Below are 17889 nucleotides of genomic sequence, written 5' to 3'. Positions count from 1 at the left end.
CATTTTAAAAGAGGACATAATGGCACAAAATGCTTTGTTTCAGGATATGGGTATCCTAGTCTCTTTTTTGGGGGGGATAACAACCTTTTTCTATGTCATAAATTTTGCTTTTGCTTTTCTTAGATATTCATGAAACCCTTACCCAAAGACTTTTTTATTTATTTTTATTTGTTCTCTAAATAAACTAGCTGCCCTTACAGTGAACTTAGACCACAGACAGTGTCATATTAGGAACAAGCCTAATGCAAAAGCACAGATCCTTCTCTGCATCCAGTAAGTTTATTTGTACACTTGCGACGTCTTAAGCAGAACTGTGTCTGCCAACGCATCTTCTATGGATACCTTTTCTTTCAGGTCAACTACATTACTAATCTTTTTAGGTTAGTTAACATTGACATGTTTATAGCAAGCCGCTTGATTTTGGTTTTGGTTTAATGCCACAAATACTTAAGTTTGTACAACAGGACCGCACATTTGCAACACATTGACCAAGCATTTGCATCTGTATTTGCTTACCTGTAGTATGTTTCTGGACTTAAAATAATGTACAGTATGGACATTTACATTTATGCATTTGGAATGAGAATTAGGTTCGAGAATTAGCGGCTCCATGTCTACCTTTCTGGCTCATTGTGACAACTAACCTATGCCACTCCCACACCATACGCGCGTAAATCTGGCCGGAGCAACGAGTGACGTGCGCAATTTCTCGCAAAAGCTTTATAATATGCTTAACATATTAAATCAGGGTAAGATAAAAATGTGTTTTGGAAGTAGGATTGATGATGTATTGACTCATTTAAATTTAGTTAATTTTGAACATCATAAATGACATTGTGTACTATTAAATTGCATTCAAGGTACACATTTGATCACCTCTTTCTTTCCCTGGGAATCGAACCCATGACCTTGCTAGTGTCAGACACTACTGTTTAAGCTTGATTAAGGCTTTAAGTATATTTAGTCCATTCTGTTGTGCAACTTTTTTTCATTGCGAGGGTGCACCAACCCACAAAAGACTGATAATTGTTCTCAAATATTTGACTTTCTAAACTCCCTAGATAAAGCAATGTGTGATCCAGGTCTGTGGGAAAGGTATGAAGTCATACTGGGAAGATGTTTTCAAACCACACTTCTAATACTTCAGTTCACAAAGGAAGAGTGAGGCAAGTGTCATGGTGAGGACATTTTCTTGAGACTGAAAGATGCCAGCGTCTGTTGTCCAACTGAACTAATTGGTTTTTATTTCTTTAAAAAAGCAAAATGACAGTCCGGGCGTTGCTGTGGTGGGCAATAATATAATTGGTGTATTGTCGAACACACCAGATTACAGAACGACCTTCAGCTCATCTAAGCCTTCTATTGCCTCCGTTTTCATGAATGGATCATCATAAAGCATCTATCAGCAATTTGTCTGCTTTACAATGTTGAAGTGTAAAGTCTTGGCATATTTTACTTGTTAGAGGCCAAGAGTTGATAATCAACGAGCTAAACTTTCGACCATGACGCTGATGTTGCCATAAAGTTGAAGTTAAAGAACTCAAGAACATGCCAGAGTAATTGTCCCTCCAGTACATCCAATCGGTTTCCTCCTGGTCATATATTTTGTGACCAGGAAAACACAAAGAGCCCTTTGTCAAGGCCAGTGGTGCTGGTGTGTGAGTATGTGTCCTTGGCATTTTTCATTATCTTGAGCATTAGACACATTAATCACCTCCTAAACCACCACCCCTAAAAGTCTCCACAAACACACACACACACATGCACATTTTGCCAACTCTGACCAGAATCGTTCCAGCCTCTAAACAAATAACAATTAAAAGAGAGATGCACAAAACCCCCCAAAGGGAAACAGTCTCGCATTGTGCTGCACAGGCCATGGAATCAGTTTAGACTGGCCACGCGTAAAGCTGGTATTAAAGTCCACTTCCTCTGTGCCAGTCCCTTCCTTTTAGCACTCAGTTTCTTCCTGTCGCTCTTCGCTTCCCTCACTGTCATGCTGAAGAAAAAGAAGAATGGTGAGATCTTTGAGCCCTCCGTTAGAAAGGTAAGAGGGGAGAAAGTGAGGCTGGTCTTCAGGCTTTCCTGGGGGCTGTAAGCTTAACCTTCTGGTATGAAAATAGTCCCGAGCCATCTGTGTGCTCAGCGTGGATTAGCAGGGGGGCAGTGTTTGTCGTCTTTTGAAAGTGACGGGTGGTCCAAACCAATCTCTTCTCTGCATCGTTGAACCTTGTTAGACTTTCCAGTGCAAATGCAAGTTCAGGCCGCTTTCATACCTGGCTCGTTTGTTGCAGAACATGGTGCATTTTCTCTCTTAGTTGGGTTTGTTTAGGCCAGGGGTGTCCAATCCTGCTACTGGAGGGCCACTTTCGTGCTGAGTTTAGCTCCAACACACCTGCCTGGAAGTTTCTAATGATCCCAAAGACCTTGATTAGCTGATTCGGTGTGTTTAATTGGGGCTAGAATTAAATTTTGGTGGAAGATGGCCCTCCATGTGTAGGTTTAGAGACTCCTGGTTTAGGCATATGCACACTGCAATCTGTACCAAAACTGAATTGCTGTCTTTTGTAGAATGTTCCAAGTCAGATATGATGCTCATCAAGTTTTGGAACCGAGGTGTGGCTTAGGATGCGTGTATCCTGGAAATGTGGTTTTGCCACATATTTCTCACTGAATCCGAGCATCCTGAGCTTTTTCTTATCAGATTAGCATCATGTTTTTCCTATGAGTAAGTGATTTGTGAGAGTCCTTCCAGTACAGTCCTTTGGCTCTTTGTGCCAAGCGATAAGAGATAAACAGGTGCCAAATTGAACTTCACAGAGTCTGTGGGTGTTTGTTTCTCTGTAGGGCTATTGTTGCTGAACTCCTGCGAGTGCGTTGAAGTGCTTTCGGGCACAACGATGTGTTTGTGTGAATCAAGGTTTGTGAGTCACACTTGTCTGCATAACTGTGTTTTAATCATGGTCTAAAAGCCATCCACCCATCCTGAAAACAGCACTTCCTATAGCTTCAACCTAAAGCCTGAAGATTAATCACTGCGATCACTAGGCACATGGTTGATTGAACACCGATATGGCACAGGGTTATGTAATAGTCGTGCTTTTAACAATCTCTTGATGGAGCGGGGGGATTTGAGGCTTGCTGTTGAGTCAGATAATAAAGTCAACATGAGATGACTGCACCACGCCATAATCCTCTCACGGTTCATGCAGCGCTTTCCTCTCTGCAGGCAACAGCTGCCGGGCCATTAATAGTAGTGCAGTTTATCTACACGTCTACGATGAGCTCTCAATGGTTTCCGCTGCCTTTCCAGACTTTCATTGAGAGTAGCTTAGTGGTGGCAGACTACACTGATGAAGGATGCTGGTGCAGTTGTCGAGGTTATGATAATGAAATGATCACTGCCTAACTGTGGGGTAAAAGTAAGTATCTACCTGGCAGGTCAAATTGTGTTAAAGATTAGGACTGGATCTTGATTTATATGATTTACTTCTCACTTTGCGAGGAAAGGCTAATTCCCTGTATCCCGCTTAATATGTGAATTGTAGCATTGTTTTCAGACTGGCCATTGTTTACATAATAATTTGACACTTCCTGTGATAATAGGCACACTGTTAAGCATTATCCAGAGTATTACAGCTCAGAAAACAGTTCAAAGATCAGTCGGGGGGTGAAATCCAACCTCAGCAAGTATGCACTAGTTAAAGTTGTTGTTCTTGTTGTTAAAGTATATTTTAATATTTGTTTGTTTTAAAAAAAAAACCCAGAGACTCTACCATTTTTTTATTTTTTTTTTTATTTAGCAAGCATGCATTAAATTGTTCAAAAGTGACAGTAAGGATAAAAATATTAAGCAGCACAACTGTTTTGGACAACATTGATAATAATCAGAAATGTTTCTTTAGCAGCAAATCAGCATATTAGAATGATTTCTGAAGGATCAAGTGAGGCTAAAGACGAGTAATGATGTTGAAAATTCAAAAAGTCATTTATTTATGTATAAGTCTATATAAGAAAATTAAATATATACATAACAGTTTTTTGTATATGTATTTTTTTTTTTTTTTTTACAATTCAGTAGCTTTTAGATATCTAACCCTGAACTTGTCTCTCTCTCTCTTGTCCTGACCTCCACCCTTTTTTGTTATGACAGATCCAGTTCGCAGACCAGAAGCAGGAGTTCAACAAACGTCCCACCAAAATCGGCCGCAGGTCTTTGTCTCGCTCCATCTCACAGTCTTCTACAGACAGTTACAGCTCAGGTATGACATTGTACAAGCCAAACCAAAACGCACTGTAGACTCACATTATAGACTCTGTACGTAAAATTAGTTTTTACCACACGTTTGGGGTCTAACGTAGTAAGTAATGTGAACAAAGGAATTCCTGTGTGGCTTCTCAGGCAGGGCTCTTTAGAAGGATTACATTGATAACGCAGAGTAGAGTCTAGTAAAATCTACATTCCTTTACATACATATTCCCTTCTTCAGCTGCCTCGTACACGGACAGCTCCGATGACGAGACATCTCCCCGCGACAAGCAGCAGAAGAACTCCAAGGGCAATGGAGACTTCTGCATAAAGAACATCAAACAGGCCGACTTCGGACGCAGGGAGATCGAGATCGCAGAGCAAGGTGAGAGGGGCCCTGTGTGCATTAATATTTACATGTGCCGACAAGCTATAACTGTTTTTACGAGCATGACGGCTGATTGTGCAATGCCGTTGTCCGCAGGCCAGTCAGCATATTAAGCTGTTGGTATTTGTTTATGTGTGAAGTCAAAGTGTGTGTTTGTGTGAGATCAAGCGAAGCATGTTTTGATGTTCTTCCTGTGATGGTGAGAGGCCATATGTTCACAGCAGGGCGCCTCTTTCAGCCCCTGTAACCACATGGCCAAATACTCCATTGTGCACTCACACACAGCCTGTCTTCGAGGTTTAAAACTCTTTCTATATAATCAAGGATGTTAGCATGTTTATTTTAATATTATAGGCATGTGTTAATGACTTTTGTGGGTATTTTTGTACTGTAGAGATGCCTGCTCTCATGGCTTTGAGGAAGAGAGCTCAGGGAGAGAAGCCATTGGCTGGAGCAAAAATTGTGGGTTGTACCCACATTACTGCACAGACTGCTGTGAGTGTCTGTATACACACACACACACACACGATTATACACCAAATACTTGAAGACCTCATGTTGACTTAATTTGTTCTTAAATTAAACTAATTATATTTAATTACACTATAATTCCAACACCCTAATCCTAACTCTACCACCTTTTGGGACATTATTTTCCCAATTTAGGAACCTTTTTATTATCTATAGGAGTACATTTTAAGAGGTGTTACTGTATTTGTGAAAATATTTTCAAAATTAATGCTTTTTTTTTTTTAAATAGCAAACTGACATTTGTATTTCATAGGGCCTGTTTTATTACATTTTTTCAAATTCTGTTTTATTTACCCCAATTTTTTTCCTTTCTTTTCCTTTTTTGTCTTTTCTGGATATGTAACTTAATAAATTTGTTATCAAAAAACGGTGGTAATTATATTAGTTTTAAAATAATTAAATTATATTATATTATATTATATTAGTAATATATTTCTGTCCAAATTTCTTTAAATGGGTCATGACATGAGAAATCATTTTGCCACCTTATTTCCCACTGTCTCTGTACAAACTTCAGAAGGATCTCAGTGTCGGAAACAAGTGGATGTTTTATTTTATTGGCCTCCCGGATTGTGTCGGAGAATGTTTGTTTGGGGCATTTTGGGTTTGTAAACTAGGCACAGTGCAATAGAGAGTTAGCAAAGAAACTTTTGATAAAAGATGAAGCAGTCGCAAGTAAATTATATCATAATGCTTTGTCTATAAATGGTGGTTCTATATGGATTTTTTCAAAACATTTACTCGCACGCAATAGCGAGTGGGCATTGATACGGTTTCCTATGCAATGACATTAGCCAATCATAACAGTGGCTGTTTACCGACAAGCCTTAAAGGAGCCGTGCCTTTTCAGACAGAGGGTCATAATGAGGGTTACAAATGATCGTTTTTCCACAAATGTATTTGTTTTGTTTGTTTTTTGTGGAAAAAACTTTATTAGCATTATAAGTTAACCTCAAGAAACATATTAAAATAATTTAAAAATAAATCCATGTCATGCCTACCGTACTTTAATTTAAACTAAAATTTTATTATGTCGGGTTATAGTGAAGACCTTTGCGTTTCTGTGTCTGACTATCTGACATTCCACGTTATACTGTAAAAAAAAAATTGTGACTGGATTCCGCCCGTGTTTTCCACATCACAGAAATCCTGAGGCTCTAATTTCAATAATGAGTTGTCGTGTGTGTGTGTGTGTGTGTGTTTGCAGGTGCTGATGGAGACCCTCTCTGCTCTGGGTGCTCAGTGCAGGTGGGCCGCCTGTAACATCTACTCCACTCAAAATGAGGTTGCAGCCGCTCTGGCTGAGGGAGGTAAATCTTTTTCCTTTCTTATTTCCTTTCCATTATTCTGTTATATACTTTTCTGTCCTGATCAACTCCTGTGTGTCGTGTCTGGTAGGTTTCTCAGTGTTTGCCTGGAAGGGCGAATCAGAGGATGACTTCTGGTGGTGTATCGATCGCTGTGTTAACGTGGAGGGTTGGCAGCCCAACATGGTAAGTGGTAACTGGACTATATACACCTACAACTGGACTATGAAACATTATGACTGTTCAGTGTCTCAACAGCTTATGCCTTGTAGATTTTAGATGATGGAGGAGATTTGACCCACTGGATTTATAAGAAATATCCCAACATGTTCAAAAAGATCAAAGGCATCGTAGAGGAGAGCGTGACTGGAGTTCACAGGTGATTACATTTGTGAAAAGACTTTGATTTGTTAAATACATTAAAATAGTGTTACATTTTTGACATTTGGTGTGGACTAAGTCAAAACTTCATTTAAAATGTAATATAATGAAAATGTGGGGACCTCAATTGTTTTTCCCATATCAAATAACGATGTCTCCATCTAGTGGCAAGTAGTGGAACTGGCAGATGTAATGTTGATTGAAGAATAATATTTTAGAGAGGCAATATATCAAGAACATTAAAACTATCTTTATTCCAAAAGACTCTTAAGCACACTAAAGCTGCATTTATTTAATTAATAAAGAAACTTTAGTATTGCTATAGTTTTCTATTTTAATATATTTGAAAATTCAATTTATTCCTGTGATTTAATGTATGCTGATTTGCTGCTCAATTATTATTATTATTATTATTATTATTAATGATCAATTATTAATAATAGTTCTTATTATTATCAGTGGTAAATGCTTTATATCTGGGTTTAAACGTAATACTTTTTTCACGATTCTTTGATCCTAAATATATTAAAATAAAATAAAAGAACTGTTATTTTACATCGTAGTAATATTTCTTAATATATCTGAAAATATTCATATTAAATATGAAAATATTAAAAATCATAATTTATTCCACTTTTGACTTTTATTGACTTTTGAACGGCAGTGTTATATATTGATTATATAATTATTATATATTACCTTATTATATATTCTCTTTGTGTTGTTTTCTTGCTAAGCTGTTCTCATATTCTGTTCCCAGGCTATACCAGCTGTCAAAAGCGGGCAAGTTGTGTGTTCCTGCGATGAATGTTAACGATTCAGTGACCAAGCAGAAATTTGACAACCTGTACTGCTGTCGGGAGTCTATCTTGGATGGGTATGTCTCTTGGTGACTTTTCCTAACCCTAAGCCTTAACTAGTCTAACTCAAAATAGTTTTCCCAGTCAATATGGTTAAAGAGGTCCTATTATGCTTTTTTCACATTTTCAACTAACTTTAGTGTGTAATGTTGAGCCTGTAAAGGTCTGCAAAGCTCTGAACTCCCTGAAACTTCTACATTGTAGTCTTGAGTTTTCTTCCAGGAACGAGCACTCACAATATTCCTCTTTTAAATAATTCCCCCCCAAGGCATACACAAAATAAAGGGGTGGGGTCTGTTGAGTTAGTTAGTAGTGTGTTAAAACTTGCGGTTATGGCGTGATATTTCCCAGGCACACTTAAGCAATCACAACACACTGGTCCAGCCGACCAATCAGAGCACATTGCACACCTTGCACTTATTATGCCCTTTTGCAGACTAAATGTGCAGAGTATCAGTTCTGCAGGTTCTGAATGATGTGGTTTATAGTGCTGTATGGTTTTACTGAGCATGTTTGTGTTTTGTGTTCAAGTCTAAAGAGGACCACAGATGTGATGTTTGGAGGGAAGCAGGTGGTGATTTGTGGATATGGAGAGGTGAGATAAATAAACAGCAATTGTTTCCAGCTAATAACCGTTTCCTATGAGAACCTCTGGAGAGCTGCATTCAGAACTTCAGGATTTTCTTGGCATTATATGTAAAATACTTGAAATCTGTTTATTCCAAAGACTGGTATCTGACATGTCCAGCCCTGCAAGATCTATAAAATTATTAGTGATTTGCCCAATTATTTAAGCCCCAACCATTTTAAAACCATTCTGCAGTTCTGCCTGCTTATTCAGTTCCTTCTGTCAATCATTTTTGGTGGCCACACCTCCACTGCACTGCTGCATTACTGCATTATTAAACAGATACCAGATATGGCCACTAGAGGACAATACCTCTAAATGTGTTTCTTTTGATTTCTAAAAGGAAAGTCAACCTGATTGCTTAAAGGAGAACTCCGGTCAATTTTAACATTGAGCTCATTTTTTTGTAAATTTGGAGTGCTGTCAGTACAGAGAACAACGACAAAAATTGGTGTTGCCTACACCGTGTTATCCTCTTTTTAAAATTTGCACCCTGTTGACTTCAATGGGGCAAGTTTTAAACCTGCTTTTAGCCTCTTAACATCCTTGATGTGTCATTACAAGTGCACAGAAAATGTGAGTGATTCCTTCAGAGTCAACACGCGGTGAATCTGACTGCAGTAGATGTGAAAGATATGAATAAAAATGATGTTATTTCAGCCAGCGCACATACCTGTATTTACATCCTGTTTTCGGTTGAAGTCCACAGTAGTCGATTGTCGAGTTCGGGCGCATGATCGTACGTACTAAACCTATGCGCGTGAACTCGACAATCGACTACTGTGGACTTCAACCAAAAACAGGATGTAAATACAGGTATGTGCGCTGGCTGAATAAACATCATTTTTATTAATATCTTTCACATCTACTGCAGTCAGATTCACCCGTGTTCACTCTGAAGGAATCACTCACATTGGCTGTGCACTTGTAATGACACATCAAGGATGTTAAGAGGCTAAAAGCAGGTTTAAAACTTGCCCCATTGAAGTCAACAGGGTGCAAATTTTAAAAAGAGGATAACACGGTGTAGGCAACACCGATTTTTATCGTTGTTCTCTGTACTGAAAGCACTCCAAATTTACAAAAAAATGAGCTCAATGTTAAAATTGACCGGAGTTCTCCTTTAATTCAAATGTTTTTCCAGGTGCAACAAAAGATGTTGATCATGTCCTGTTTGTGTCAATCACATTGGGTCCATGTGTGCTTTATACATATTTTCTTTGAACCTTTTTGTTCTGAATAATTACTTTGTTGGTCTTTGTGTGTGTAAGGTGGGAAAAGGCTGCTGTGCTGCTCTCAAAGCAATGGGCTCCATCGTCTACGTCACTGAGATTGACCCCATCTGTGCTCTACAGGCCTGGTGAGTCTGAAGTCTCTTTTACTAGATGCCATTGAATTACTCTTAATGTCATACTAATGTGTAAATGCTTGTGAACCAGCAACCAGAATGGCTCTCCAGGACTGTGTGTTCAGCATTTTTGCGCACCTGTTTCATATTATCATAGTACAGTACTTTCCTTAACATTGTAAACGTTTCTATAATCACTGTTGCCACACAGGTCAGTTTTCTGTGTTGAATGACAGCAAAGTTCTTATTCAGCATTCAGTCTCATGGTTAGTCTTTATTGTTTTACTCATTAGAAAGACTAAAGTCTCTCATTTATATTTGTCATCACACAGCATGGACGGCTTCAGGCTGGTAAAACTCACCGAAGTCATCCGACAAGTCGACATCGTCATCACCTGCACAGGTATTTTTAGATCCGATTTTGATTGTTGTAATCTTTAAATGTTTACATGAAAAGTTACCCAAAAATGAAAAGTATGGTCTACTTTTTACTTACTTTTGTAATTGCTTGTAAAAATGGACATACCTTACAGATACACTCCTTTCTTGTCCCAAAATAGATTTTTTTATTTGACATTGACCGGATTCAAGCCTCACCTGTAAGATGTACTGTAGTATGAACAGGACAATTCAAGAGTCAAACCTGAATCACAGTTTAATCTGTAGTCAGCGTGTTGCACTTGTTGATGAAATTACTTTTAATAATTGCATTTTGACTTGGTTCAACTTGATTCTTGGTCCGTTTAGTTGTTCTATGGAGGAAAGACAGGTGAAGAACGAGAGACTCCCAGGATTATGTGGCGCTTTGAGTCATTTCAGATCATTTCCCAAAGCTTTCAGATCATTTCAGATCATTCCCAAAGCTCCATTCATCAACTAAATAAGTTTCTCATTTACATTCATCTCATTCTTACTGTGTGTGATGTCCATAGGCAATAAAAATGTGGTAGTAAGAGAGTACATGGACCGCATGAAGAACGGCTGTATCGTCTGCAACATGGGCCACTCCAATACTGAGATTGATGTGGTGAGAAAACTGCTCTAACTCAGAGATTTCACATGTTTATTTGATAATGTCTGAGAGTGCACATGGTTACTGAGTAAGTGTTTTTGTATTGTGCACCTTATTCTTTAACACATTTCCTTCAACTTTTCAGGCCAGTCTGCGGACCCCTGAATTGACCTGGGAGCGGGTGAGATCGCAGGTGGACCATGTCATCTGGCCAGATGGAAAGAGAATAGTGTTGCTGGCGGAGGTTTGAGATTGGAATTTTTTATTTTAAAGTCCCCCTATTATGATTTTTCAGGTTTTGCCTTTCATGTAGTGTGTTATAAAGCAGAGTAGGCTCTCGGAAAGGGGGGGTTTAGAGAGACTGAATACTTTACCAAACCGTTTCAGACACTGAGAAAAGAGCTAGAGAAAATTCAGAAAATGAAAGTGGTTTTTGAACTTGGATGCATGTAATTGTATTGTATGAGACTGTGGGGCGTGTACATAGGAGACTTTAGGAACCTTTAACATAATAGGAGCACTTTAAGTACATCTTCATAATGTCTTAAAATCGCAACTACTTTCATTGTAGTAAATGTCTCTACAAATAAATGCATTTACGCATTTAGTGTTGCTAAATATCTGGGATGGATGCTTGTGTAGGCAAGTTTATTTATTGTATCAGTGGTAATTCAGAGTGCTTTACACAGGCATTATAAAGAAGAAAAAATATAAGATTAAAATGTTACAGAAAACAAAGTTTGTTAACATTTTAATGTCTTAAATGGTCCAAATATATATGTATATTTCCAGGGTCGCCTCCTAAACCTGAGCTGCTCCACTGTTCCTACCTTTGTGCTGTCCATCACGGCTACTACCCAGGTGAGAAGAGAGAAAACGAGTGAAAATTTACACAAATGACTTAATTAAATGCATAATGTGCTTTTGTGTCCGTGAAAAGAGAATTTGACTCTGATTTCAATCAGAGAATGGGTTTCACAGTCTGTGTGCAGTGTGAGAGTATGAACCCCAGGCACTTAAAATGTGTGTGTGTCACAGCCTTGCTGTTGTCATGGTGACTGATTTCTTGCTCCTTTTCTCCCAGGCTCTGGCTCTGATAGAGCTGTACAATGCTCCTGAAGGCCGCTACAAACAGGACGTCTACCTGCTGCCTAAGAAAATGGGTATGAAGTATAGACATGTGCATGGAAAAAATGCCATTTCTAAACCCTTCTAAATGGTTATGCATGAGCTGAAACAAACTATTTGAGAGTTCTGCGCTGCTTATCTTCCATTTAAGATGAGTGTCGCATGCAGTAAACCCAGTAATTGAGTGAAATCCTCAAGTGTTGTGTTAATATTATGGCTGTCTAGGCTTGTAATCGCTGTAATTGGTTTGGTCTGTGCCGTGCACGGATGTTTTCAGCCTGTTGAGAGATTCAGTGTTTTCTGCGGCACACGGTGTAGAGAGTTAAGCGATTGTAGGATCCTGCATAGACCCAGAGGAGCAGGAGACAGCTGAAAATAGGTCATGCTGTCACAAACGGCTGCTACTTATCACTGCAAACTGCACTGCTCCGTCATTTCCCATCCTTTCTATTGCTCTTCGTTCAAACCTGCAGCTCATCCTCACAGAAACACAAATATATGAGATTGTATTCCAAACGGCTTCTTTAACTCTTGTGTTGTGTTCAAAACCCTATAACACTTGTTGTGTTCCCGGTCAAAAATGACCTAAACACAACATGAGGGTTAAGAGGAGGTGGAAAGATATTATATTCAGTTAAATTCGCTTTTCTGAGATTTCCTTGATTCTCTGAGGCTACGACTACATTAATCCGGATACATTTGAAAACTTTTCATTTCAAAATGCTCTGTCCACACTAGCATTTTCCAAGCACTACTTGTCCACACCAAGCGTGCCGCACATGTCCTTAGTTTGTTATTTGATGCTATAAAAAGGGAATGTGACGTCATGATTGACAGCTTCTCTAAACGAAGTAGTCACCAAGGCACCAACAGACTTTTATTTGGATTTTCGGGAGGAGATTGGAACTTCAACTTTAATTTCTACATGTCCATAACTGTTTATTTCAACCAATAAACTTTGTACTGACCGTTTCTGACGCGTTCACTACTGCGTAGAAGCAGGTCCCAAATCTGCGCAAGATGTCAGCGCCATATTAGGACTTTGGCTTTTCACCAATGGAAGAGAGTGAAGGAGCGTCGTCCATCTTTTTTTACAGTCTATGGTCCACACAAGCATTTTTCCAAACGTTACTTGTCCACACAGAAATGTCGGAATACGCTAAAATCATCTTACTTTGCATGTGTGAAACGTAATAAAAGCACTGATGATACACTGAGATGATACAGAGACCAAGCATATTAAAGTTCTCACACTCTGGCACAACTATTTTATTAGCAAAATATCTCACCGCTTACATGCGTCCAGGTCGCACTCAACCACCACTCTGTATTGTCTAAATACAATTTGCCGCAGGACAGCAATTGCTAGTACATTTTCTATCATCTTTGCAGGAATGTAATATGAAGAATGTACGAAGAAACCTTTATCTTTAGCAACACTGTGAAAGTGAATGGCACATAACAGACATAGCAGTATAAACATAGATGTCTGTCAATACAGTATTTGTCACATGACTAAACATGCGTCATCATTTTGAAATACCTCCGTTTTCACTGTCCACACTACAATGCAGAAATGGCTTTATCAAATGTTTCCACGTCTTCAAAAAGATTAGTTTTCGCAAGACTAAAATGCTGTATTGGCCAGATTAATGTAGATGTAGACTCAGCCTTTGCATTGGAAGTAAAAAACTGTTTAAATAGCATTTAGTTTTCTGAATGTGTTTTTTTTTTTTTTTTTTTTTTTTTAATGAATAACATTAGCCTGGCTAACGTCAGACCTCTTTCTCATTGAGACGTGGTCTGGGAACCACATGTTCATTTTCTCGTTTTTGAGGCGTGGTTTACGAATGCCCAGAGCCGTTTATTGGGCGATACGAATGTCTATCAAATGCGCCTGTACGTAGCTCATAGCCAATCGTTTCAGTCATACCAGATGACGTATGTAGAGCGACAGAAATTCGACGAGGAAGAAGACGAAATAAACTTGCGTTCTAAACTACTTAGAACACTATCTAAGGCTGCATCGAAAGGTAACTTCGCGTCTGATGCCATGTTGGATCCATAGATATAAACAAACTGCTTCGGTGTGTCGCATAGACGTCGTCATCGTCTTGCTGCTCCCTCCCCGTTCTGTGATTGGTCCCCTCGCTGAGGTGAAAATCTGGTCTATGGTATCCAGGCTGCCTAGCAGCGTGAATAAAATCGCGCTGCGCTCAAGACAGCATGGGGAAACCCAGGCTAGAATAACATAATAGGAAGCATGAAATGCAAGTTATATTGATGTCTTTTCTTGATGCACAATTTTAAATACTAAACTGCTGTTTTTACAGATGAGTATGTGGCCAGCCTTCATCTCCCTACGTTTGATGCACACTTGACTGAACTGTCTGACGAACAGGCCAAATACCTTGGCCTGAACAAGAACGGACCCTTTAAGCCAAACTACTACAGGTCAGCGGTTGCTTGTTAAAATAGTTTGATTTAAAGTGCCCCTATTATGCTTTTCAAATATTACCTTTCATGCAGATTTAAAGATCAAAGTGCATGACAAATTAAGTTATTGTCTCCTAAAAGAAAGAATCAATTCTGAACTGCCTGAAACAAGTCGTCAGCAATTCCAGTCTCACTTCCTGTTACATACCTATGCATATTGCTCATTGGCTGCCGGTGAACAAAGTCTACTACGTCTACGAAAGCAAAACCACTTTGCATGCACTTCAAAAGGATGAGATTGATGCAGTAAAACTGATGCCATCAATACTGTGTATCAAGTGCTGAGGAAGATCTGGAGCTGAAATTAACATATAGGATGGGAGATTTGTTTCCAAGACGTGCTGTAAGTAGCCTGGCAAGCCAGACCTACATCAAGATGTTTAGTTTGGCAACTCACCATAGACACGCTCACTCCGAGGGGCGGGATAAACGGCTGTCTTTCAAATTCCCTCTGCACGCAATAGGACAGCGCTTCAACCAACCAGAGCGTTTTCCCAACAGCGGAGCTAGTTGATAGATTCAACTTTTGCATTTTACATTACCATTTTGCAATACATTTTGCTGCCGCTAGGGTGCGTCTAGATTTCTAGGCTATGCTGTAAGCAGTAGACCAATCAAAACAGACTGGGCCATCTGACCAATCAGAACAGACTGGGCCGTTTGACCAATCAGAGCAGAGTAGGCTCTCAGAAAGGAGGGGTTTAGAGAGACCCAATCCTTTATCGAGTGGTTTCAAACACTGAGAAATGAGCTGAAGCTGTAATGTATATTATGAGAGTGTGTTTCGACCTTGGATGCATGAAAACCTATTGTAGGAGACTCCAAAACAAAATTAGGAACCTTTTAAAATAGCATAATAGGGGCACTTTAAAAACTCCTCAACCTGTCTGTTATTAACCATTTGTAATGTTTTATTTTTAGGTACTAGATCCATTTACAGATGGGAAACGAAGACTAAAGAAATTACCAAGACTCCATAAATTCATAAAGACGAAGGCGAGACAGAGCTGTGTGTCACAGCCTGCCTTTGAAGGGGAGGGAGAAGCCCTGATCTGATTGGTTGAGGGTGAAGGGCGTGGCTAATTAGCGCTGCGGCAGTATTTATTTATTTTACGCTAGAATAACATGGCTAACCTTTTATGAGCTGCTACTGCCAGTGGTGCAACCTAGCGACGTTTTCATGGAGATTTCACCATTTCATCTTTTCTTCGCTTCATGTGTTAGTTGTACGTAATCCATTTAGAGATCTTTTATTGTTTAACTATAAGTTCCGGTAAAGAAAAAAAAAAAAGAGAGAAAAAAAAAATTTGTTCAATCATACCTGATGATTTAGGCATGGACATGCCACTTGCATGTGCCCTGTTCTCTTGTTTTCTACATGATGATTTTTTTTTTCTTTATATAAAATAGGGGGTGGGACAGAATACAGTCAGGCGCAGGGTTTGAAATCGTTTATTTTAGTTGATCACACTATTCTTTTGTTGTTGTTTATTTTTTTTAAACTTGTATTACCGTAATTTTTACAGCAGATTTTAACATTTTGCGCTCTCTTGGTTCTAAATAAAATCTGTTGAAATTTAACTGGATTGTGAACGATTCGGGGGCGGGGCTTATCCCCACCGTTCATATAGACTGGAAGCTCATTGGCTGACGCATTAGCATTTCAAATTTCGCTCCCAAAAGCAACACACTCTTTCCACACAGTTTTTAAGAATGTCAGTATTGATGTTTGAGATGGAAATGCTCAAACTGCGCATTCACAAATCTATCCATATTATTGCTGAAACTCATCAGGCTGTAATCACAGGGGTGTATATTAGGATATTTATACTTTATTTTTTATTTTTTAGAACTTTTCCTTCTTCCATCATCTTTTGTTCCTATGAACTCATCCTCTGTCTATCATTATAAAAATAAGCAATTAAATGTTATAAGATACTCTAGTGTAATATGAAATTTAATGAAACCCTTGTTTTATATACTGTGAAGTAGAGCCTATATCAATGAGATACCAAATGTACAGTAAATCCGGTACTGAGTTTCTTTCCAGGTCCTCAATGGGAGAGAGAGATGTGTGTGTTAAATGAAGCCAAGACCAACTGTGTACTCATTTCAGAGGATTGAAGGAAAGCTTTGCTGTTTGCAGGCCTGTAGAGCAAAAGCTGCCTTTGTGACTGGGATATTCAAATCTAATAAAATTGGGACCTATATTTTACTATACTTCTGAAAATCTTTATGGCAGATATTTATCTCTTTTTTGCCATCTGTGTTTGTCATAAAGGGAATCAAAATGACTTTTTACCTGTTTACTGTTTAATGTGGCGTCACTTTCTTTTACTCTGTCACATGTGTAGATGTCAATTAGCTGGTACTTTTGTCCTACTTATGTTCCTTGTTATATGATAAAACACTGTGTTACTGTTCCTGGGGCATTTCATAAATTAGGCTGCTTATATCATACTGCAAAAAATGATTTTCTTACTCGGGATTTTTGATAATGGGATTTTCAACAAATATTGAAACATTCTGAAATCAAGATATATTTTCTTGAGAAGCAAAGTGACAAGATATTAAGGGCCAGATTTACTAACAGCTTGTGCTAGCGCAAACCCTCTTTTGGCGTAAAAAAAGAAACTACTGTCAGGATTTACTAAAGACATGCAATGAAAGGGTTATTTTTGCGGCTGACCTTATTGCATATTCATTTGTTTCAGATGCAAAATTTTTGGGTGGGAAATACAGATATATAAATGAATCATGCAAGGTGATTTGGTTCATCAATAGGTGGCAGCAGAGTGAAATGTGGACTTTTAAATTTGGACTATTTGGTCTGAACTTTTGATCTAAAACAGACATTAATTTATTTGATTTTAATTTCAGAATTATTGTGTGTGTGTGTTCATGCGCAAGTATGTTTAGAAATAAAATGCAGTCCCAGTGGTAAGGAAAAATGTGTTAGTAGAATAGAGGCTTAATGTATTTTATGGAAATAATTTGAGACAAATCTAATTAATTGATGTAAAAAAATAAATAAAAAGTGTAACATATCCCTTACATTTTTTATTTAAAAAAAAATTCTGAAAAATAAAATTCATGTGCACTTTAAAAGTCTTAACACATCCAATTTTCATACTAAACACTAAAAATAGTTTTCGCTTCCCTCTTCTGGGTCAAAACGGACCCGAATGCATGGTATGTAAACATGGAAATCTGTTTATTCAATTTTTCAATGTTTCATTTTGCTTCTCAATAAAATGTAGTTTGATTTAAGAATGATTAGATATTTTACTGGTAAGACAAAAATACTGAATAAGATCATTTTTGCAGTGCAACTTTACAAAACCCTAAAGGCATATAACAGTGTTACGTTTTCTCCCAAACTTTTGCTTTCTCTACAAACACAAGACGGGTTAAATGATTGTTCATATGTTGTTAGTATGTGCTGCTCTTCGGTAGTTTGTGTTCAGAGCGTCGTATTAAATATGTAAATGTATCGACACACCCCATCTTTTCAATAACCATCCTATCACGTTCTTTATCTGGTTAACACACAAACGATGT

General features: G+C 38.3%; 1 protein-coding gene across 1 annotated transcript in view; it reads left to right on the top strand.

The window, feature by feature from the left end:
- Positions 1–15866, top strand: part of ahcyl2b (adenosylhomocysteinase like 2b) — a 36335-nt gene extending 20469 nt beyond the window's left edge. Inside the window, exons 2-17 of the mRNA XM_079868582.1 lie at positions 4154–4262; positions 4491–4634; positions 5032–5132; positions 6376–6478; positions 6567–6661; positions 6748–6854; positions 7617–7733; positions 8248–8311; positions 9616–9704; positions 10025–10095; positions 10625–10719; positions 10850–10948; positions 11497–11565; positions 11789–11867; positions 14166–14286; positions 15250–15866. Of these exons, the coding sequence (XP_079724708.1) occupies positions 4154–4262; positions 4491–4634; positions 5032–5132; positions 6376–6478; positions 6567–6661; positions 6748–6854; positions 7617–7733; positions 8248–8311; positions 9616–9704; positions 10025–10095; positions 10625–10719; positions 10850–10948; positions 11497–11565; positions 11789–11867; positions 14166–14286; positions 15250–15256 (1470 nt within the window). The 3' untranslated portion in view covers positions 15257–15866. The remainder of the gene's footprint in view (positions 1–4153; positions 4263–4490; positions 4635–5031; positions 5133–6375; positions 6479–6566; positions 6662–6747; positions 6855–7616; positions 7734–8247; positions 8312–9615; positions 9705–10024; positions 10096–10624; positions 10720–10849; positions 10949–11496; positions 11566–11788; positions 11868–14165; positions 14287–15249) is intronic.
- Positions 15867–17889: the final 2023 nt, after the last annotated feature.

This window comes from Squalius cephalus (genome assembly GCF_949319135.1).
Source record: "Squalius cephalus genome assembly, chromosome: 4".
Taxonomy (NCBI): Eukaryota; Metazoa; Chordata; class Actinopteri; order Cypriniformes; family Leuciscidae; genus Squalius; species Squalius cephalus.
This window is presented reverse-complemented; position numbering and strand designations above follow the sequence as displayed.